Source organism: Scyliorhinus canicula, chromosome 5, assembly GCF_902713615.1.
Source record: "Scyliorhinus canicula chromosome 5, sScyCan1.1, whole genome shotgun sequence".
Lineage (NCBI taxonomy): Eukaryota > Metazoa > Chordata > Chondrichthyes > Carcharhiniformes > Scyliorhinidae > Scyliorhinus > Scyliorhinus canicula.
Genome location: NC_052150.1, coordinates 58,632,334 through 58,656,294, shown reverse-complemented (window position 1 = coordinate 58,656,294; position 23,961 = coordinate 58,632,334). Strand labels below are relative to the sequence as shown.

The following is a 23,961-nucleotide window of genomic DNA, read 5'->3' as shown; positions in this document are numbered from 1 at the left end:
AGAAGAGGATGACTTTAAGTCTGACTCCTGACACGGCAACCCCTTTGCGACCCTGTTCGCAGAAGGTGATGATTGAGGTGTCCAGATGATGTAAAATGAGGAACCGCTTGAGAGATAAACTGTGTCCTTTTCTGATGGAACCTGCAAGTTTTGTGTTGCATGTTTGTTTGGTTGTTTGTTTGTTTTTTTTCATGACATGAACAGCAGCTCTGCGGCCAGACACCAAGTTTGTCTGCAGAAACCTAGGAGAATTTGCCAGACGCCTTATCAGCTGAAATGTCTGAAGCCCAGCCAACAGGCATATCTGCCGAAACCTCAGAGCTTGCTAGCTCCAGTTTCGTAACTGCTCTTCTGTTTGAAGGATGGAAGAGGCAACCCCCATGATGACTATATTCTTGCCCATTTGTTTCAGGTCGCTCAGGCAGTGGAGTAACGGCATTGAGGACCCGCCCTGTCTGAGGACCCCCCTCTGGTCAGCTAAGCTCGGGTACAGCACAGCACGCCCTACACGGGGATTCCACCCAAATCTTACCCACCGCGGCCCATACGCAACTCATTTCGAAAGTCTTGGTTCTAAAAGTTTTGTTTTGTTTGTTTTATTTTAGGTAGCCCTTTGGTTGCCAATTCCATATGCTATTTACATCCAGGAACATTAGGATGGTAAATTGCATAGCCTGCAAGACGGCTCGCAGTGGCACAGTATTTAAGTGTATGTCTGGTCCTAAATTTCGGTTTTGAAAAAAAAAATGAGGGAGTCACAGGGAGTGACCAATCATAAAGGGAAACTTGGCACAAGAGGACAGACATACTAAAATTCAAGATATTAAGCAGAACTCTAACAGACACTATGCTTGATCCCATAACTTTTGGACATTCCAGGAGGGACCAAAGCAGGATCAGAGCAAGATCAAAGCACGAAAAGAGAACAGGAAAGGGAAGAGAGAAGGAAGATGACAACGCCAACTGTATTTTTCACTGTCATATGTATATTTTTGCACGCGAACGCAAACGTGAACCCCCTTACCCCCACTCCACCGGCCGTTAATGTTTCACTTCCACAGACCACTCAAAGCCCAGTAACAAGCAGCAGTAACCTGACCTGGTGTACCAAATTTATGGCATGGTACTTCTGGTCATACGTAGTGGAATCACTTTTGGCGATAGCAGTAATCTGCATCATAGTGCAGACCCTTCGGATGAGGAAATGGCGAAGGAGAGCCTACCGCTCTCATACCTCAACGGTATATAGGATGAGATCCCCTATCTTCGGATTCCACCAGTTCCCCGAACCCCTCAAAATGCAATAAAGAATTTTCCGTGTCACTTTGTCAATAAAGATGTGTGTTTTTGTGTAAAGATGTTTAACTCTGAGCTCGACTGCCGAGTCAGAGAAGGTGAAATGTGAATGTTACTATTATTTATACTGTTAGGAAGTTTATATGCTTGTATGTTTTCAGTGAGTGTAGTTTATTTCAGATAGTTAGAGGTTCCAGTTTGTTGTTTTGTAGTGCATGTCCCCTTATGACATAGCGCCAAATAGAGATTGTACGGTAACGTTTTCTGCATAGTTGAGGAAAGTGCAGAGGCCATGGAACTCGCTGAGGTCAGGGAACTAAGACACCGTAGTTGTGGGATCCTTCACGCTTTCGCGTTAGGATCACAAGGAGGGAGTGTAGCCACCTGGGTTGGCCACTTCCCCACACAAAATGGAAGAACGCAAAGGTTGCAGGGAAAACAGGACAATTATAAAGAGACAAGCAGTTTGCAGAAGTTCATATGTATTCTGGCTGCAAAGAAAGCAGACAGCACCAAAACCAGCAGTTTGCATATTAATGAAGCGATCCCCGGAAACAATGAATACAACGATTAGTTACAATTGGGACATTCTATGGCAGGTCAGACCTCCCGGCGCCAACGGGGTCTGAAACAAAAGGAAACAAACCAGTTAGGAAGAACCGCCCCGCGATCGTGGGACAGCCTCAGTATTGGGGGATTCGTACCAATCGATTGGGATGAGACCCAATCGATTGACAGTAGGATCAGGGTCCGCCCAAAAGGGCGTGAAGCCCCTGGGACCTATAAAAGTCAGGTCCCAAGTTTAGCTCGCTCTATTAGCCGGCCCTCCCAGCAGAACACCTTTGCAGCAGCTCTCTAAGAACTTGAATGTGAGGAGAGGCCTGGCCAACAGCTACACCGACAAGTAAGTGTCAATCAACGCACGCTATGAGAGTAGACACTCCTGACCCCTTAGCCCGTACCAAATGGGAAGCCTGCAGTCTCAGGACAGAACGAGAGGCTATTGTTCCCATATCCAGTGTGTTCCCTTATCGAAGATAAGTATTGGCTTATAGTGGTAGGAATAGTTTAGTATTAGTCATGAGTATCGATTTACTGTATTAATAAATGTGTTTGATTGAACCTTACTAACTGGTGTATTGAGTCATTGATCTGAACTTGAACTTGAACCTCGTGGCAGTATCATAAGGATACCTGGTGAATCTAGAGCTAAGGAATAAAACAGAGCCAATTGAGTGTAAAGCGCACTCACCAGAACGAGCAACACCACTATGCTACCGTGCTTGATAAGCCACTTGAGAGGGAAGTTAAGAGTCAACCACACTGGCCATGAGTCACATGTAGGCCAGACCAGGTAGGGATGGCAGATTTCCTTCCCTAAAGCGCATAAGTGAACCAGATGGGATTTTTCGACAATGGTTTACTGGTCATCATTACTGAGACTGGGAGCGCGATATTCCCAAAAGGGATCAAACTCCCCTCGCAAACGTGATTTGTCGTGTGTTTCCCATCACTTGCAGTGGCGAGAAACACATGAATGTTCAATGCGACCCACATTGAATAAGGGACCTGAATGAAGAACACATGTCCGAGGCAGCACATAGCCCCATTGTTTACAATGGGGAGCTCCGCTCGCTGAAACTCCCCATTGTCGCAAGACATCATTTTTAAATGGCGTCCCATTCTCCGAGGCTCCCAAAACAATCCCTGGCCTGCCCCCCAGCCTGAACACAATATGAGAGTGTCCCCAGCAACCCCCCCACACCCAACCCGATCATACACGCGCAAAAAATGACAACTTGGTAGTGCCAACCTGCCACCACCCTTGCCAGCTGGCAGTGACACCTCAGCACCATGGGGCACTGCCAGAGTGCCCAGGTGGCACTAACAGTGCCACGGCACCACCATGACCAAATGGTATGCAGCTGGGGGCCTCTGATCCCCTTGGAGACCCCCACAAGTGCCACTCCATCAGGTCCCTGTTTCTGGGGACTAGTACCAAACGGTATTCGCCCAAGGTCTCTGATGCGAAGGGGTTGAATCCCAAAACCTCTGGTGCCTCAGGAATCTGCACATTAGAGTGGGGCTAACTGTCTCACTTTAATATACAGATTTGCTCAAATGTGATCCTGCCCATTGTGGGCGGGATTCACATCGCAACATTTCGCGAGATCGCGTTGAATCTCGCGAGGTGTTGCGTGCCAGGTAGATCCCGGGAGCGGTGAGTCCTAGCTTTCAACGGCCATGCTGCACCATGGCGAGCACAGCATGGCCATTGGATTACGCTCTGGGTGTGTGAGACGATGTGTATGAGATAAGGAGTATATGTGTGATTGAATGATTATTTGTGCATGAGACTGAATGCGTGCAAGTCAATGCGTTGCACTGTTGGAGGGGCAATGGTTGCATTTCAAAATAAAGAATTGTATTTGACACATTTTGAGAAGTGATATTAGATCACTGCTACCCACTGCACCCATGTGCATTAGTCCACGGCTTGTCCACACCACAAATACATCTGATTGACAACTAGATTAGATGGCATGCATCTAATCAGCACATAATAGAATGTGCACTGGTACCCTCATGCCAACAACATTTAAGGTTTATTGCATCAATAATGTCAAAGGAGGCACAATGGTACAGTGGTTAGCACAGCTGCCTCGCAGTGCCAGAGGCCTGGGTTCGATTCCAACCTCAGGTGACTGTGTGGAGTTTGCACGTTCTCCCATGTTTGCGTGGCTTCCTCCAGGTGCTCCGGTTTCCTCCCACAGTCCGAAGGTTTGCAGGTTAGGTGGATTAGCCATGCTAAATTGCCCCTAAGTGTCCAAAGGTCAGGTGGGGTCTGTTGTTATGCTTCTGCACGCAGCATAAGCTGCTTCCTTGATGTATGCTCTGACAAAGAAAGGTTTAGACTTGGAGATAGGTTTGGCACATTTATTGAACAGTTAAAAATTCTCCTACTTGAATTTGATTCTCCTGCTAATCTTGCTATAGTAACTCAGTCTAACTAACCAGTCTGCTCCAAGCCACGTGGTGGGTGTGATGCTTCTGATCTGCCCGTCCTTCTCTCTAAGTGTTGCCTGTGAAAGGAGACAGAGCATATGTGCCCTGTCCTTTTATATGGGTTGCCCTCTTTTGGTAGTGTCACCTCTGGGTGTCTTGACTGCCCATTGGTCGTGTCCTATTCTATGTGTTCATTAGCTGTATGTCTGCATGTCATAATGTCTCTGCTGCTCCCTCTAGTGTTTACTTAGTCTTAGTGTATTTACATTAACCCCTTGTGTATTTATAGTGATGTATATCGCCACAGGGTCAAGGGGTGACGGGGCTAGGGCTGGGGGTTGGACCTCCGTAGGGTGCTTTTTCGGAGGGTGGTGCAGACTCTATGGGCCAAATGGCCTCCTTCAGCACTGTCGGGATTGTATGATTCTACAAAATGTACACCTGTAAACATTCAAAACCTTGTGAGTCTCAGACCACAGAATGGGGGAAATATTTGGTGGTGGTGGAACTGGAGAGATGATGAAAGAGACCATGGGGCCACTGGGAATCACGGCATGTTACTCCCATGAGTGGTAAGTATGGATCACATTAAGAGGTTAACCAGATCTCTCGGCTATAAGCCTTCACTTTCAAAATGATGTCAATTCAGCATTGTTTCAACAATAACATGCCTGACTCTCCATCCACGAGTCAGAGGAAGGTGTCCATCCCCCCGCCAATAGACAGTCAGCTTGTTCAGCGTCCCCTCCCCACAACAAGGTGGCGGCGTAACAATCAAGAGAGATTAAAACCATAACACTGCGGTGACGTCAAGGCGCAGGGCAGCTGTAAATAAACAAGTGTGGAAAAAGGAAAGATAAGATGGCGAGTGTGGGGATGTGGTGGTGGCTGGGCGGCTGTGATGATGGGCAGCAAGCGGCGGCTCCCGGTGTTCAGCCGGACGGGAAGGCGGTGCCCGAGCTCCGGCTTCAGGCTGACGACGAGCAGGAGGCGGATGATTCAGATTCGCTCTGGTTTTTGCTGCTGAGTTACATGGAGACCGCTTTAACCGGGCACAGACCGACTCGTACCATTGCAATGTTCATCTGCTGCAACGCTGTCTTTTGGTAAGGGGCAAGCTCGGTGAAATCTCCCACCCCCTCAAATAGGTTGTTTGCGGGAAAACATTCAGATTGAACAAGCAGGCTGACTTTATGTTCCCGTTAATTTGTGGTAGTTGAATTTGATTTGTATTCGAGATGAGTTCTGTTGATGGGCAATGAATGAGCTGCTGTTTTAAGGCGGCTTTCATTGGATAGGGGGCTCATTGCTCTCTAAAATCCTGTAGGCCTGTCGTATACCTTTCATTTTGTAGTCGGTAAATTATCTTCACCTCAAATACCCATCGATGATTACGATTCAATTTGGAAGATGCATCTCAATGTGACATTGATTCCATTATTTTTCACAAAGGAATTGCGTAAATATTCAGTGTTCACTGTTGAACCATGTTTTGGGTGGATTCCAGTTTCGTGCAGTGTATTCTCATAATTCTACTGGTTCAGTTATGCACAGGCAGCTGGATCTTCTCGAGAAAGGAAAGCTCGATTGAGCAGCATACACTGGAAAAAAATATATATTGGGTGGGTCTGACGGAAATGGCAGTTGGTGAGTGTCTAACCTTTCTCTCTCTCTCTCTCTCATCCTTATCCCATCTGCTCTCCCAGGTTTCTAGCTTTAACGCCTTGGAGGCTGTATTCCCTGGTTGCTTTGGGTCTCATTTTGTTGGTTCTTACGGAGAACATAAAAGCTTTGATTTTGTTCGCCATGAAAGGTAAGAAAGGCGAGACAACAAATTGATTAATGGCTGTTACAAATCGAGTGAAGTTGAGAGGCAGCCCTGCCATATCCATGATTTACAGCTTACATTTATTGAGTCTGATGCTATTGTTGAATGACACGAGACTGATTTATATCTAAATTCTGAGAAACCTAAATAATAGTTTGTCCCGCCTTACGTGACTTCCTCAAAGAAGGAAACTGCTTGCCGAGTTTAAAGATTGAAATCTGGAATTTCATACAGGGGCACAACCCTGAAGGAGTACCCCAATTTTCCCATGTTGAATTATGCTCATATTTTCTGGGGATTTCATAAATCAGCATATATTCACATCAGGATATGATTGACAGACCATGCTAACATTTGTGTGTATACTTAAATATGTTGGTAACTCATCTGAATTTATGCCAAGGCTGTATTTCCTTTTGTGCATGTCTGAGGTAACAATTTTCAAAAGTCAAAACAGGGACATCTTGGAAAGTCTTGGCAAGTGGATCTCTGTGATGACTGACATATTGGGCAACCAATGGCAGGAGTTTGGAGGAGGGGCAATTGAAGATAGGAAGTCATGTATTGACATTTCCCAGAATAGGTCAAGCCAGAGTTGGGAACCCTATTCCATAGATTGAGTCAGAGAAATGCCCAGTCAGTTTAATTTTAACTTAATATATTCCCTTGGCGCACACATTTCAATACTGCTTCAATATTTACATATTGCATGCTGTGGTGAATGTAATATGATAATTCACACCGTCTTTGTAAGTGCAGTAGCGTTATCCGACCACTAGGGGGAGTAGCTCTGGGAATGCTCAGGAGATTGTACAGGGCTCCACCCATGGCTCCGCCCACGACTCCTCCCCCTAGTGCTGCTGTATAAATACCCTTGTCCAGAGTCAGCCTGCAGTTCACTGAGAGTTCATCAACGGGTAACAGGCTGGCTCTGTAGTAAGTCGATTTAAAGCCTATATTCATATCGGAAACACGTGTCTGGTGAATTGATGGTTCCATCACATGCCATTCTACTTCTGTACAAACAGCAATATGTAGTCAAACTATAGTTATGGGGGCAGCACATAGCACAATGGTTAGCACTGTGACTACGGCGCTGATGATCCAGGTTTGAATCCTGGCCCTAGGTCTGCGTGGAGTTTGTACATCTTCAGGGCAGCACGGTAGGCCCCCGCCCACCATATTGTTGCTCCTCGGAGGTGGGGTCAGGAAGGAAATTGGCTGGATGCAAGCAGAAACAAGCCCAGATGCAGACATAGGCAAATTGCATCCCAGGGGCCTTTATAATGGGCAGCACGGTAGCATTGTGGATAGCACAATTGCTTCACAGCTCCAGGGTCCCAGGTTCGATTCCGGCTTGGGTCACTGTCTGTGCGGCGTCTGTACATCCTCCCCGTGTGTGCGTGGGTTTCCTCTGGGTGCTCCGGTTTCTTCCCACAGTCCAAAGATGTGCGGGTTAGGTGGATTGGCCATGCTAAATTGCCCGTAGTGTCCTAAAAAGTAAGGTTAAGGGGGGGTTTTTTTGGGTTACGGGTTTAGGGTGGATACGTGGGTTTGAGTAGGGTGATCATTGTTCGGCACAACATCGAGGGCCGAAGGGCCTGTTCTGTGCTGTACTGTTCTATGTTCTATCTTCCCTGTGTGCGTGGGTTTCACCCCCACAATCCAAAGATGTGCAGGTTAGGTGGATTGGCCACGCTAAATTGCCCCTTAATTGGAAAAAAAATAATTGGGTACTCTAAATTTATTTGAAAAAAAAAACTAGTTATGAACAAGTAACTCGAAGAACACTTGTCAGAAATCCAGCCCATTAGTTATAGTTGGATACATGTTATGAGCAGATTGTGTTTCCATACGGCAGGAAGATTACATTTATCAATTATCATTGAATGTTATTTCCACAAATTGTGAATTTGTACATGGTAATAGATAGATCTTGAGTAATAGATACTTGAGCTGCAAATCATAATCTGCATCAAATAAAATCATAAGCTGCATCAAATCATTCTAAAATTTAATGGAAGATTGATTGTGCAATTGAGTTGTTTGCTGTGAACATCCTGCTCTGTCTGGGTAGCCAACTGGAGCAGTGAGACCAGATTGTCCAAACCTGCAAAGTGATTGACAGATTATTGTGGCCGTAAATGGCAAGAGATCCATCGGGATTGTTGAGGAGGAAGGCTGAAGAGTGGAGCAGTTATGGAATACTAGCAGCATTAGGTGGTGCGTCTTGTGATGGTTGAAAAGCCAGGCAAGTGGCTTGGTGTCACAAGGATGTTTAAAAACTGTCGCCAGCAATTGCCATTGGCACCAAGTGGTGATCCCCCCCCCTTCATGGACTGAGCTGCCTTTCCTAGCTGCACAATAACAGTGGCTGCTATTGCTGAAGAATCCAGAGCAGAGCTGGCCTCTATTCCCAGGGTGCACTGCAGCACAAGGGGTTTTTTTTTGTTGTTTTTGCTGACTAAGTTGGATGCAAGGAGGGAGGGGGAGGGGGGTGGTTGAAGTGGAGCTGATAGTCTGGACATTTGAGCATTTTGGAGAAAACTGTCCTTGAAAACAGGTACATACTTTATCAAGGACACTCAGTAGCTGTTCTTTGAAAAAGCTCCACATTTCGATTGTACCCATCCCCTGCAGTTTCCTTCCCCATCCTATACATCCTAAATCTTGCTGAATGGCATCATAATTGCCTTTCCCCCAGCTATAATTCTTGCCTTGCGGTATATACCTATCTCTGCCCATTGCTAAAGTAAACATAACCGAATTGTGATCACTATCACCAAAGTGCTCATCTACATCTAAATCTAACACCTGGCCGGGTTCATTACCGATGTGGCCTCGCCCCTTGTTGACCTGTCTGCATACTGTGTCAGAAAACCCTCCTGCACATGCTGCACAAAAACTGACCCATCTATAGTACTCGAACTACAGTATTTCCAGTCAATAATTGGAAAGTTAAAGTCCCCCATAACAACTACCCTGTTACTCTCGCTCTTGTCGAGAATCATCTTTGCAATCCTTTCCTCTACATCTCTGGAACTATTCGGAGGTCTATAGACAACTCCCAACAGGGTGACCTCTCCTCTCCTGTTCCTAACCTCGGCCCATACTACCTCAGTAGACGAGTCCTCAAACGTCCTTTCTACTGCCGTAATACTTTCCTTGATTAACAATGCCACACCCCCCCCTCTTTTACCATCTTCTCTGTTCTTACAGAAACAACATCTAAATCCTGTAACCTGCAACAACCATTCCTGTCCCTGCTCTACCCATGTCTCCGAAATCACCACAACATCGAGATCCCATGCTGCAAGCTCACCCACCTTATTCCGGATGCTCCTGGCGTTGAAGTAGACACACTTCAAACCAGCGTCTCGCTTGCCGGTGCCCTCTTTCGAACTTTTAACCCTATCCCTGACCTCACTACTCTCAACATCCTGTACAGTGGGACTACAATTTAGGTTCCCATCCCCCTGCTGAATTAGTTTAAACCCCCCCCCCCCCCCCCGAAGAGCACTCGCAAATCTCTCTCTTCCCCCCCCCCCCCCCCCCCCCCCCAGGATATTGGTACCCCTCTGGTTCAGGTGAAGACCATCCTGTTTGTAGAGGTCCCACCTACCCCCGAATGAGCCCCAATTATCCAGGAAACCAAAACCCTCCCTCCTGCACCATCCCTTAGCCACGTGTTCAACTCCTCTCTGTCCTTATTTCTCACTTCGCTAGCATAGTACCAAGTCGAGTCCCAATAAGAGTGGGGCGCAGAGTTCGGGCAGGATGTATATTTGGAATTTAGAATAACTAGTGCCTTGGATTGTTAGAATTGCAACGGTGCGCTCTTGGATATGGACAGAGTGGGAACCCGAAGCGAGGGAGATAGTTTGCTGTGCAGGGAAAACGGGGAGCGAACAGCGTCTTACCAGATATGGGTGTACAAAGCTCTGTGCTCCCTGAGTCGAAAAGGCACGGTGTACTATACCTGTTGATTTTGACCGTTGTCATAGAGTTGTTGAGATGCTTTGGGCGCGATTGGTCCAGTGTGACTGCGTTGAGTTGCGGGTAGTCGGTGGCTCGGTCGGGTGTGCTGGGATGGCCCCACGATGAGTGCCCGCTGAGGTCGCAGTCCTGTGGATCGTACGTGGCGGGCGGCGAGGAAGATGGCGGCCCCCATGAGTCGCCCGTGATGGACCGCGTGGTGGGGGCGGAGTTGGGGCATAGGCCTCTGCGTTTGTGGGCCTGCGAGTGCGGAGAGCGATTACTCTGTGCCGCTGGAGTTTTAGGGACTGGGGTGTTCTTTGCCAGGCACACTCTCTGGCGTAGTGGCCTTTTCGCCCGCAGCTGCTGCAGGTCGCGTTGTGGGCCGGGCAGTGCTGCCGCGGGTGCTGGGGCTAGCCACAAAAGTGGCAGGCTGGGGCAGCATGGTGGCTGGGTGGCCGTGCGATGCAGGCCGGGGGAGTCGCTGGTCGGGAGCCCCTGACCGGGGTCGCGCAGTCGGCAGGAAACTAGGTGAGGCTGCGAAATGAGACCTCCATAGTTGTAGCGAGTTCAACAGGTATCTTCTAAATTTAGGGCCCCTTTCTCCAGCAGTCGCTGGCGCACGTAATTTGATCTAAGGCCTGCAACAAAGGCACCGCGGACAGCAAGTTCTCTATGCTCTGTAGCAGTTACAGCCTGATAATTACAGTCCCGGGATAAGGCTAAGTCTCTGAGGAATTCTTTTAGCGATTCTGTAGGGTGCTGGCGGCGAGTAGTAAAAACGTGGCGCGCATAGACCTCATTGATAGGCCTCACGTACATTCTATCGAGTAGGGCTCGGGCCTCTGTATATGAGCTGGTACAGTTTAGCTGAGTAGATGGCTCACCCTCGCGTGTAGTAGACTGAGTTTCTGCTCCTCTGTCGTTTCTGGGTGCTTGCTTCAGCCAGGTAGGCCTTAAAACAACGCAGCCAATGCAAAAAGATTTATTTCGCCTCTGCATCCTGCGGGTCAAGTTCCAGTCGGTTAGGCTTGAGGGCTGATTCCATGGTCATTCCTTACTGTCATTTCTTAAGACGATTAAATTGATGAGACCATCAATTCATGCGACACGTGGTTAGAAGTGAACAATGGTTTTAATTGTCTTGCAACAGAGCCTGCCTGTGACACGATGAACTGCAGGCAGGCTCTCAGCATCAACCTTTATACTTCCGGTTAGGGGGGAGGAGCCGTGGGTGGAGCCCAGTACAAGCTCCCGTACACTCCCAGTGCATCTCCCCTAGTGGCAGAACAGCGCAACTGCTCGTGCCGAGCTTACAGAGACATAGTAATACAGTGTGAATTACGCTACTGTGATTCACCACACTTTTTTGAAATGTCCTGGTCAGTTAATAATAATCGCTTATTGTCACAAATAGGCTTCAATGAAGTTACTGTGAAAAGCCCCTGGTTGCCACATTCCGGCGCCTGTTCGGGGAGGCCGGTACGGGAATTGAACTCTCGCTGCTGTACTTGTTCTGCATTACAAGCCAATACAGACCTTTCTGTAATCTTTCTCTTTCTGCACTTTGTATTAGTATTTTTTTAGCAGAACAACACTGTGGCAATAAGATTGACTTCCTCTGCTCATTTTAAGCACCTATCTTTACATTGTAATTTTAAGGAGTAGTTTCAGCTTGCTTTTTAACCTGACAATAGCAGGTGTTGAACTGGAACCTGATCACATTTTTGACCTTTTTGAGTCCCAGCCAACATTCTTTTAACATGTAGAACATAGCTTTTGATGGTGGAAGAAAAGGGGTGGAGTAAGGATCTTGGGGAAACTTATTTATGCTCAAATTAAACTCCGATCAGGGCAAGAAAATTGCAACTCAAAAGAGTACCATGACATCTGCAAGGAAGGCTCCGGTATCCCAGTGCTAAATGAACTGAGTCATATGAGAGTACCTTTAAGAAATGGGTGTTTATCAGTGATGTCAGAGTGTGGGTGGAGTTGGGCTGTATGTCAGCTTTTTACTTTCGTTTTAGGCTGTTTGCTGCAGGGTATGTTTTGGTTTTGTTTTCAGAGCTGGATAGCTGCAGTCACAGCCAGAAGGGGTATTAGTCTCTCTCTGTAATGGGTCCTTTAGTAATTTAAAAGTAATAACTGCTCTCAGTAGTGACTTTAACCTGGTGTGCTTCTGTTTAAAGGTTTTTTTTAAAGTCTTATGGATGTTAAAAGGACAGCTTAAGGATTACTTAGTGTTGTATTCTTTCGGGGATGCATTTGAATTAATGGTTGCTAAGATGTTCACTATGTTTTAAAAAGGTTAACTTGAGTTAATTGAATAAACATTGTTTTGCTTTTAAAAATACTTCTCCATTTCTGTTGTACCACACCTGTAGAATGGGCCGTGTGCTTCTCATACCACAATCTATTAAAAGGTTGTGGGTCAGGTGAACTCCATGATACACTTTGGGGTTCACTAAACCCTGGCCCATAACAACTGCTGCATAACTTGTGACAGCATAATGTTTGAGATGTAACTGGTACAATTGATGTGAAAGTATTTATTGCGTTATTTACTTGTACAAATGTTTTCAGGTAGAATTTGAGGTATAATGTTTAGACCTCTTCCCCATCCTCTCCATTTCAAAATTTTGAGTAAAGCCAACTGACATAACTATAAGCTTAGTGCAGTGAGGATGAGTGCAATTTCTGTGGATTCATGCATCATATTTATCCAGTATGGAGTTAAGTACAAATCGGCCACTCGGCCCTTCAGGCATGCTCTGCCATTCAATAAGGTCGTGGCTGATCTGATTTTAACTTGAACTCCACATTCCTCCCTACCCCCGATAATCTTTCAACCCTTGCTTATCAATAACTTATCTACCTCTGCCTTAAAAATATTCAAAGATGCTGCTGCCTTTTGAGGAAGATTCAAAACCCTCTCGGTGAAAATTACTTTCCTCTCGTCTGTCTTAAAAATGTGCGACACCCTATATTTTTAAAAAGTGACCCTTAGTTCTATATTCTCCCACATGAGGAAACATCCTCTCCACATCCACCCTGTCAAGTCCCCTCAGGATCTTGTATGTCACTTGTATCAAGTGACCCCTTACTCTAAACTCCAGAGGACACGAGCCTAGCCTGTCCAGTCTGTCTGCATGAGACAACTTGCCCACTCCAGGTAAATAGCCAGTCATCTAATAAACCTCCTTTTTGAACTGATTACAATGCATTTACTTCCTTCTTAAATAAGGAGACCAATACTGTACAGAGTACTGCAGATGTAGTCTCACCAGTGAGTGCCTTGTATAACAAGCAGGACCTCCTTACTGTTTTATTCAATTCTCCTCTCCATGAACAAAATCGTTCTACTTACTTAATTATTTGCTGTACCTGCATACTTGCCTTTTGTGATTCATGCTCTAGGATACACCGATCCCTCTGAATCAGAGCTCTGCAATCTCACCATTTCTATATGTTTTTTTTGATTCATGCCAAAATGCAAAATTTCACCTTTTCCCATGTTATACTCTACTTGCAAGATTGTTGTCCACTTACCTAACCTATTTCTATCCTTTTGTAGCCTCTTTGCAGCCTGTTCACAAATTGCTTTCTTACCTATCTTTGTATATTTAACAACCATGCCCTCAGTCCCTAATTATTTATATAAATTGTAGAGTTCAGGCCCCAGCACCAATCCCTGTGGTTACATCCTGCCAACCGGAAAAGACTCATTTATTTTTTTTAAATATATTTTTCTTGGCATTTTCAAAATTCTGTTCATTGCCGTCTAGTTCGGCATGTTTCTGCCCAACACCCCTGATATCCACCCTGATCGATCCATGGGGATGCTCCCCCTTCTTTTTTCTGCCCCCCCCCTTTTTATTTCCTCCCCTCTTTCGGCTTCAGCTGTGTCCCTTTTTGTGGATGGGGGTGGTGGAAGTTGCCCCCACCCCTCCCCCTGTGCTGTCTCTCTTTCTCCCTGTTTGCCCCCCCCCCCCCCCCCCCCCCAATCCTTCCTGGGTTGTGCGTCCCTGATGTTCCGCCTTGTCGTTTTTTTCCCCCCCACCTTTCCCTTTCTAATCCTTCCAATATTGTTTATTGTTGGCCTCAAACAGGTTTTGGAACAGACTGACAAATTACCCCCATGCAGTAAGGAAGCCTTCCTCTGACCCTCGGATGGCGTATTTGATCTTCTCCAGGTGGAGAAATTCTGAAAGGTCAGCTAGCCAGTCTGCAGTTGTGGGTGGTGCTGCTGGTCGCAAGCTAAGCAGGATTGCCTGGCGTGCGACGAGGGAGGCAAAAGCTAGGGCGTCGGCCCTCTTCCCCATGTGCAGCTCTGGCTGCTGTGACACCCCGAAGACTTGGACATTGCCTCGGAGAAGGCTGTCCAGAACCCAGCAAGTTTAGGACAAGCACACAACATGTGGGTGTGGTTGGCTAGGCCCTTCTGGAACCGTTCACATTTGTCCACTACCTCCGGGAAGAACCTGTTCATTCAAGTTCTTATCAGGTGTGCTCTGTGCAGCACTTTGAACTGCATGAGGCTGAGCCTTGTGCAGGAGGCGGTGGAGTTGGCCTTGCTCAGTGCTTCGCTCCAGAGACCCCACCCCACTTCTGCCCCCAGTTCGTCCTCTCATTTCCATCTGGTCTAATCCAGTAGCTGTCCATCTATTTTCCCCACAGAGTCCCCCTTCCTTCTTGTTGGTGTTCATTAAATCCTCTAATACTGTGGTCTCCGGGGCCCAGATGTATTGTTATGGGCCAGGGTTTAGAGAACCCCAAAGTGTATCATGGATTTCACCTGACCCACAACTTTTAATAGATTGTGGTATGGGGAGCACATAGCCCACTCTACAGGTGCGGTACAGCAGAAATGGAAAAGCATTTTTGAAAGCAAAACAATGTTTATTCTATGAACTCAAGTGAACCTTTTTAAAACATGCAGTGAACATATGAACTAGGAGCAGGAGTAGGCCATCTGGCCCCTCGAGCCTGCTCCACCATTCAATGAGATCATGGCAGATCTTTTATGGACTCAGCTCCACTTTCCGGCCCGAACACCATAACCCTTAATCCCTTTATTCTTCAAAAAACTATCTATCTTTACCTTAAAAACATTTAATGAAGGAGCCTCAACTGCTTCACTGGGCAAGGAATTCCATAGATTCACAACCCTTTGGGTGAAGAAGTTCCTCCTAAACTCAGTCCTAAATCTACTTCCCATTATTTTGAGGCTATGTCCCCTAGTTCTGCTTTCACCCGCCAGTGGAAACAACCTGCCCGCATCTATCCTATCTATTCCCTTCATAATTTTATATGTTTCTCTCAGATCCCCCCTCATCCTTCTAAATTCCAACGAGTACAGTCCCAGTCTACTCAACCTCTCCTCGTAATCCAACCCCTTCAGCTCTGGGATTAACCTAGTGAATCTCCTCTGCACACCCTCCAGTGCCAGTACGTCCTTTCTCAAGTAAGGAGACCAAAACTGAACACAATACTCCAGGTGTGGCCTCACTAACACCTTATACAATTGCAGCATAACCTCCCTAGTCTTAGCAATCATTAATTCAAATACATTCCCTAAAGAATACAACACTAAGTAATCCTTAATAACACTCTCAAACAACATCCAGAAGACAAAATAAAAACTTTTAACAGAAGCACATCAGGTTTAAATTCACTACTGAGAACCTTTATAATTCTGAATTCACTAAATGATCAAGAGAGTCTTTTCATGGCAGAGAGAACTACAATACACCTGCTTTGTCTGGCTTCAGCTCCAACACTGAAATGAAACCAAAAAAACAGACGCAAAGTGAAACTAAAAGCTGACACAGCCCTGCTCCACTCTCAGTCTGACATCACTGCAGTAATAAACACCCATTTCTTAAAGGTACTCTCACATGACACCTCCCTCCAAGAAAGAAAAACCCATCAACTTCAAGATGGTTTCATTTTTCACCTTTTCACTATCCTTTCAAAAATGCAAACAGTAAATATACTTTTTCATCGATGTATACCGCACAATTGGGTAATCCTTAAATGACTTTGTTAGTTAACCGTTGAAATGTGGCTGCGGCGTTTTGCATGCCAAATGGCATAACTTTGAATTGGTATGTACCATCTGGAGTCTCAAAAGCTGAAATTTCCTTTGCCCTTTCGGATAAAGGTACCTGCCAGTAACCTTTAAGTAAATCCAGTTTGGAAATAAAAGCTGATTGTCCCACTTTCTCAATGCAATCCTCCAAATGTGGGATAGGATAAGAATCCGTTCTTGTAACTGCATTAACCTTTCTATAGTCCACATACAACCGTTGGGTACCGTCTGGTTTAGGTACCATCACTATGGGTGAGCTCCATTGGCTGCAACCCACTTCAATTATGCCATTTTTAAGCATACTCTCAATCTCTTTTTGTTGACATGTGCCAATTTTAAACGGTTATGTCGATATGGATGTTGTTTGATTGGAACAGCATTTCCCACATCTCCATCATGTGTAGCCATTTTAGTACTTCCCAATTTATCTCCATAAACTTGCCCATGTGATATCAATAACTCTTTTCAGGTCAATTTGTTTTTCCTCTAGAAGGTAACTCAACAATTTATCCCAATTTTTAAGAACATCCTAATTTTCCAATTTAAATTGAGGTATGTCAGATTCACAGTCCTCTGGATTTGGTTCGTCACTTTGAGTTAGAATCATTAAAACTTCCTTTTTTGTCTCCTTCCCTTTCAAAGTACCTTTTCAGCATATTCACATGACACACTTGGTGATTCTTCCTTCTATCTGGTGTTTTTACCACATAATTAACCTCACTTAATTTCCTTTCAATCTGATGAGGTGCGCAAAACCTTCCTTTTAAAGGTTCACCTACCACTGGTAACAATACTTTATCTCCATTGGCAAAACTACAAACTTTGGATGTCTTGTCTACCCGTTTCATCACATTTTGTAAAACCTTTAAATGTTGTCCAGCCAATTCGCCTGCTCTATTTAATCGTTCTCTAAAATTTGACATGTAATTTCCGACTGCTCACTCACCAATTTTTCCTTAATCAATTAAATTGGTCCTCTCACCACATGACCAAAAATTTATTCAAAAGGACTAAATTTGGTTGACTCATTAGGTGCATCCCTAATTGCAAACAGTACGAATGTAATTCCTTTATCCCAATCCTCTGGATAATCTTGATAATACGCCCTCAACATTGTCTTTTATGTCTGATGCCACCTTTCTATCGCTCCCTGCGATTCTGGATGGTACACAGTTGATTTAACTTGTTTTATTCCTAAACTATCCATAACTTCTTTGAATAACCTCGAGGTAAAATTTGATCCTTGATCCGATTTTATTTCTGTGGGTAGTCCATATTTAGTAATGAATTTAAGTAACTCCTCCACAATCTTTTTAGCTTGAATATTACGTACTGAAATGGCCTATGGAAACCTAGGAGGCACATCCATTATAGTCAAAAGATATTGATTCTCACTTTTGGCTTTAGGAAGAGGTCCTCCGCAATCAATTAGGACCCATGTAAAAGGTTCCTCAAATGCTGGAACGGGTTTTAAGGTTTTATCACTGCTTGAGGTTTCCCTATTACTTGATGTGTGACATGATCGACAAAATTTAACTACATCTTTATGTAGTCCAGGCCAATAAAAATGTTTCTGGATTTTTGCTTGAGTTTTCCTGATTCCCAAATGACCTCCCACTGGTGGCTCATGTGCAACTTTCAACACCCCCTTTCTATACCCTACTGGCAATACTACTTGATGAACTTCTGCCCACTTTTCATACGCCTGCATATGTAAAGGTCTCCATTTTCTCATCAGGACATCACTTTTATGGTAATAACACTCTGGTATACACTCCGATTCCTCTACCGTCTCTGCTTTCTGATACATTCGTTTTATTTCGACATCTTTGTGTTCGTAACTCTGCCAATTTTCTGGAACTAAAAATATCCGCTTCGTGCTCCACCTGTTCTTTTCCAGCCATCTGACCAAAAATCGTTTCTGAAAATTGCACTTCACCTTTATCTTCACTCTGCGATTTCTCCTCTTGTCTTAACCTGCGACTTTGCGACCTCGTTACTACACAATCTGGAAAAATCCCAGGATATTCGTCCTTCAACATTTCAGTTGTATGATTTTCCACGGCTTATCAACCACAGGAGGCATCACTCCCACCTGCGATCCAGCTATATCATTACCCAAGATAAACTGTATTCCTGGACAAGATAGTTTCTCTATTACTCCTACTACCACTTCACCACTCTTCATTGGACTTTCCTACTTTACCTTATATAATGGAACACTACTCTTCTCACCCTGAATTCCACATATTACCACCTTTTCTGGCAACATTCTTCCCAAACTAGATAATTCCTCACCTCTTTCCATTAAAGATTGACTAGCTCCCGTATCTCTTAAAAATGTGACTTCTTTACCTGCTCCTTCTGATACACCTGAGTAAACTTTACCCGCACAAGTAATTTCTTAAAGAGATCTGTCACCTCCTTATCAATCACCTCTTGATCAGACTGTACAATCTTTTGCACCTCCTTCGCTTCGGCTTTCCTTCACCACTTTAACAAACCCCACTGTCTTATCCTGTTTTACCACATCAGCCTTCCCAGTGCTTTTCTTCAACCACCAACATTGTGACTTTACATGGCCTAGTTTATTACAGTGAAAACATTTGAAACTTTTCATGCCTCTTCCACCCTCCTGGATTTCTTTTTTAGTCAGAGCAACACTCCCCTTATTATCTCCCATCAGATCACCTTTGCCTCTACCACTTGAGTATTTCTCATGTCCCCAGTTTCTATCCCTCACAGGCTGAAACTGATGTCGGAAACCATGCTTTGATTTATGAACTAATTCATAATCATCTGTCATTTCTGCTGCTAATCTCGCAGTTTTAACCTTCTGCTCTTCCACATGAGTTCTCACTACATCAGGAATTGAATTTTTAAACTCCTCCAAAAGTATAATTTCTCTGAGAGCTTCATACATTTGGTCTATTTCAAAGCCCTTATCCACCTATCAAAATTACTGTGTTTGAGCCTTTCAAACTCATGAATGTTTGACCAAATTATTTCCTGAAATTTCTCAACCTTTGTCTGTAGGCTTCAGGCACTAGTTCATAAGCACCGAAGATGGATTTTTTCACCTCCTCATACGACCCAGATGCCTCGTCCGGTAGTGATGCAAACACTTCTAGCGCTACCTACCAGTTTTGTTTGAATCAGCCATACCCACATGTCCTGTGGCCATTTCATTTGTTTAGCTCCCTTCTCCAATGAAATGAAAAAGGCTTCTGCCTCCTCATCAAACCTTGGCAATGCTTGGACATACTTAAATAAATCCCCATCAAACCTTCGACTATAACGCTCTTTCTCACTATCCTCATCACTATCATCCAATTGTACGTCTTTACGTCTGCCAATTTTAACTCACTTTCATGTTGCATGGCCATTTTCTGAAGTTCAAACTCTCTTTTTTTTTTTGGATCTGTATCTCCCTTTCTCTTTGTTCTGCTGGGTTATTCTTTCTTCCTTTTTCTCTCTCCTTTTCTTTTTCCTCTCTTTCGTATTCAAGCTGAACATAGAATGTAGTAAAATACAGCACAGAACAGGCCCTTCGGCCCACGATGTTGTGACGTACTTTTGTCCCAGATTAAGAACAAATTAATCTGCACCCCATCATTCTACCGTAATGCATGTACCTATCCAATCCTCAACTACTTCCACAGGCACTGCATTCCATGCCCCCACTAGTCTCCGAGTAAAGAACCTACCTCTGACATCCCCCCCCCCCCCCCCCCCCCCCCCCCCCCCCCCCATATCTTCCACCATTCACCTTAAATTTATCTCCCCTTGTAATGGTTTGTTCCACCCGGGGAAAAAGTCTCTGACTGTCTAATCGATCTATTCGCCTGATCATCTTATAAACCTCTATCTAGTCGCCCCTCATCGTTCTCCGTTCTAATGAGAAAAGGCCTAGCACCCTCAACCTTTCCTCGTAAGACCTACTCTCCATTCCAGGCAACATCCTGGTAAATCTCCTTTGCACCTTTTCCAAAGCTTCCACATCCTTCCTAAAATAAGGCGACGAGAACTGCACACAGTACTCCAAATTTGGCTTTACCAAGGTTTTGTACAGCTGCATCATCACCTTGTGGCTCTTAAATTCAATCCCTTTGCTAATGAACGCTAGCACACCATAGGCCTTCTTCACAGCTCTGTCCACTTGAGTGGCAACTTTCAAAGATCTATGAACATAGACCCCAAGTTCTCTCTGCTCCTCCACATTGCCAAGAACCCTACCGTTAACCCCGTATTCTGCATTCCTATTTGTCCTTCCAAAATGGACAACCTCACACTTTTCAGGGTTAAAATCCATCTGCCACTTCTCAGCCCAGCTCTGCATCCGATCTATGTCTCTTTGCAGCCGACAAGAGCCCTCCTCACTATCCACAGCTCCACCAATCTTCGTATCGTCTGCAAATTTACTGAGCCACCCTTCAACTCCCTCATCCAACTCATTAATGAAAATCACAAACAGCAGAGGACCCAAAACTGATCCCTGCGGTACGCCACTGGTAACTGGGCTCCAGGCTGAATATTTGTCATCCACCACCACTTTCTGACGTCTATCGGTTAGCCAGTTCGCTATCCAACTGGCCAAATTCCCACTATCCCATGCCTCCTTACTTTCTGCATAAACCTACCATGGGGAACCTTATCAAATACCTCACTAAAATCCATGTACACCACATCCACTGCTTTACCTCTATACACGTGCTTAGTCACCTCCTCAAAGAATTCACTATGATTTGAGGCCAGACCTACCCCTCAAATCTGTGCTGACTATCCCTAATCAAGCAGTGTCTTTCCAGAAGTTCAGACATCCTAACTCTCAGTACCCTTTCCATTACTTTGCCTACCATCGAAGTAAGACTAACTGGCCCATAATACCCAGGGTTATCCCTATTCCCTTTTTTTTGAACAGGGGCATGCCATTTGCCACTTTCCAATCCCCTGCTACCACCCCTGTTGACGGTGAGGAGGAAAAGATCATTGCCAACGGCTCTGCAAGTTCATCTCTTGCTTCCCGTAGAATCCTTGGATGAATCCCGTTGGGCCCGGGGGACTTGTCTATCCTTAAGTTTTTCAAAATGCCCAACACATCTTTCTTCCTCACGAGTATCTCCGTGAGCTTACCAGTCTGTTTCACACTGTACTCTCCAACAATATTATTCGTAAATACTGAAGAAAAGTACTCGTTCAAGACCTCTCCTATCTCTTCAGACTCTATGCACAATTTCCCGCTACTGTCCTTGATCGGACCTACCCTCGCTCTAGTCATTCTCATATTTCTCACATGTGTGTAAAAGGCCTTGGGGTTTTCCTTGATCCTACCTGCCAAAGATTTTTCATGTCCTCTCTTGCTTTCCTAATCCTTTTCTTCAGTTCCCTCCTGGCTATCTTGTATCCCTCAAGTGCCCTGTCTTTCCTCAGCCTTACATAAGTATCCTTCTTCCTCTTAACAAGACATTCAACCTCTCTTGTCAACCATGGTTCCCTCACTCGACCATTTCTTCCCTGCCTGACCGGGACATACATATCATAGATTATCATAGAATTTACAGTGCAGAAGGAGGCCATTCGGCCCATCGAGTCTGCACCGGCTCTTGGAAAGAGCACCCTATCCAAGGTCAACACCTCCACCCTATCCTCCTAACCCAGTAACCCCACCCAACACTAAGGGCAATTTTGGACACTTAAGGACAATTTATCATGGCCAATCCACCTAACCTGCACATCTTTGGACTGTGGGAGGAAACTGGAGCACTCTGAGGAAACCCACGCACACATAAGAACATAAGAACTAGGAGCAGGAGTAGGCCATCTGGCCCCTCAAGCCTGCTCCGCCATTCAATTAGATCATGGCTGATCTTTTGTGGACTCAGCTCCACTTTCCGGCCCGAACACCATAACCCTTAATCCCTTTATTCTTCAAAAAACTATCTATCTTTACCTTAAAAACATGTAATGAAGGAGCCTCAACTGCTTCACTGGGCAAGGAATTCCATAGATTCACAACCCTTTGGGTGAAGAAGTTCCTCCTAAACTCAGTCCTAAATCTACTTCCCCTTATTTTGAGGCTATGTCCCCTAGTTCTGCTGTCACCCGCCAGTGGAAACAACCTGCCCGCATCTATCCTATCTATTCCCTTCATAATTTTAAATGTTTCTATAAGATCCCCTCTCATCCTTCTAAATTCCAACGAGTACAGTCCCAGTCTACTCAACCTCTCCTCATAATCCAACCCCTTCAGCTCTGGGATTAACCTAGTGAATCTCCTCTGCACACCCTCCAGCGCCAGTATGTCCTTTTCTCAAGTAAGGAGACCAAAACTGAACACAATACTCCAGGTGTGGCCGCACTAACACCTTGTACAATTGCAACATAACCTCCCTAGTCTTAAACTCCATCCCTCTAGCAATGAAGGACAAAATTCCATTTGTCTTCTTAATCACCTGTTGCACTTGTAAACCAACCTTCTGTGACTCATGCACTAGCACACCCAAGTCTCTCTGAACAGCGGCATGCTTTAATATTTTATTGTTTAAATAATAATCCCGTTTGCTGTTATTGCTACCAAAATGGATAACCTCACATTTGTCAACATTGTATTCCATCTGCCAAACCCGAGCCCATTCACTTAACCTACACAAATCCCTCTGCAGACTTCCAGTATCCTCTGCACTTTTCGCTTTACCACTCATCTTAGTGTCATCTGCAAACTTGGACACATTGCCCTTGGTCCCCAACTCCAAATCATCTATGTAAATTGTCAACAATTGTGGGCCCAACACGGACCCCTGAGGGACACCACTAGCTACTGATTGCCAACCAGAGAAACACCCATTAATCGCAACTCTTTGCTTTCTATTGATTAACCAATCCTCTATCCATGCTACTACTTTACCCTTAATGCCATGCATCTTTAAATGCCATGCATCTTTATCTTATGCAGCAACCTTTTGTGTGGCACCTTGTCAAAGGCTTTCTGGAAATCCAGATATACCACATCCATCGGCTCCCCGTTATCTACTGCACTGGTAATGTCCTCAAAAAATTCCACTAAATTAGTTAGGCATGACCTGCCTTTTACAAACCCATGCTACGTCTGCCCAATGGGACAATTTCTATCCAGATGGCTCGCAATTTCTTCCTTGTTGATAGATTCCAGCATCTTCCCTACTACCAAAGTTAAGCTCACTGGCCTATAAGTTCCTGCTTTCTGCCTACCTCCTTTTTTAAACAGTGGCGTCACGTTTGCTAATTTCCAATCCACCGGGACCACCCCAGAGTCTAGTGAATTTCGGTAAATTATCACTAGTGCATCTGCAATTTCCCTAGCCATCTCTTTTAGTACTCTGGGATGCATTCCATCAGGGCCAGGAGACTTGTCTACCTTTAGCCCCATTAGCTTGCCCATCACTCCCTCCTTAGTGATAACAATCCTCTCAAGGTCCTCACCTGTCATAGCCTCATTTCTATCAGTCGCTGGCATGTTATTTGTGTCTTCCACTGTGAAGACCGACACAAAAAACCTGTTCAGTTCCTCAGCCATTTCCTCATCTCCCATTATTAAAACTCCCTTCTCATCCTCTAAAGGACCAATATTTACCTTAGCCACTCTTTTTTTTGTCTTATATATTTGTAAAAACTTTTACTGTCTGTTTTTATATTCTGAGCAAGTTTACTCTCCTACTCTATCTTACTCTTCTTTATAGCTTTTTTAGTAGCTTTCTGTTGCCCCCTAAAGATTTCCCAGTCCTCTTAT

The 23,961-nt window shown here is 45.0% G+C and overlaps 1 protein-coding gene across 2 annotated transcripts in view; it reads left to right on the top strand.

Moving 5' to 3' along the window:
• The first annotated feature begins 4,666 nt into the window (after positions 1-4,666).
• The window catches only part of retreg1 (reticulophagy regulator 1), a 226,822-nt gene continuing 207,527 nt past the window's right edge, over positions 4,667-23,961 (top strand). The window contains exons 1-2 of one of the 2 annotated variants that reach the window (XM_038797135.1): positions 4,667-4,874; positions 6,009-6,115. In XM_038797135.1, coding sequence (XP_038653063.1) covers positions 4,783-4,874; positions 6,009-6,115 — 199 coding nt within the window. In that variant the 5' untranslated portion in view covers positions 4,667-4,782. Of the gene's footprint in view, positions 4,875-5,083; positions 5,409-6,008; positions 6,116-23,961 lie in introns of those variants that run through there. The other variant, XM_038797134.1, reaches the window with a different exon arrangement.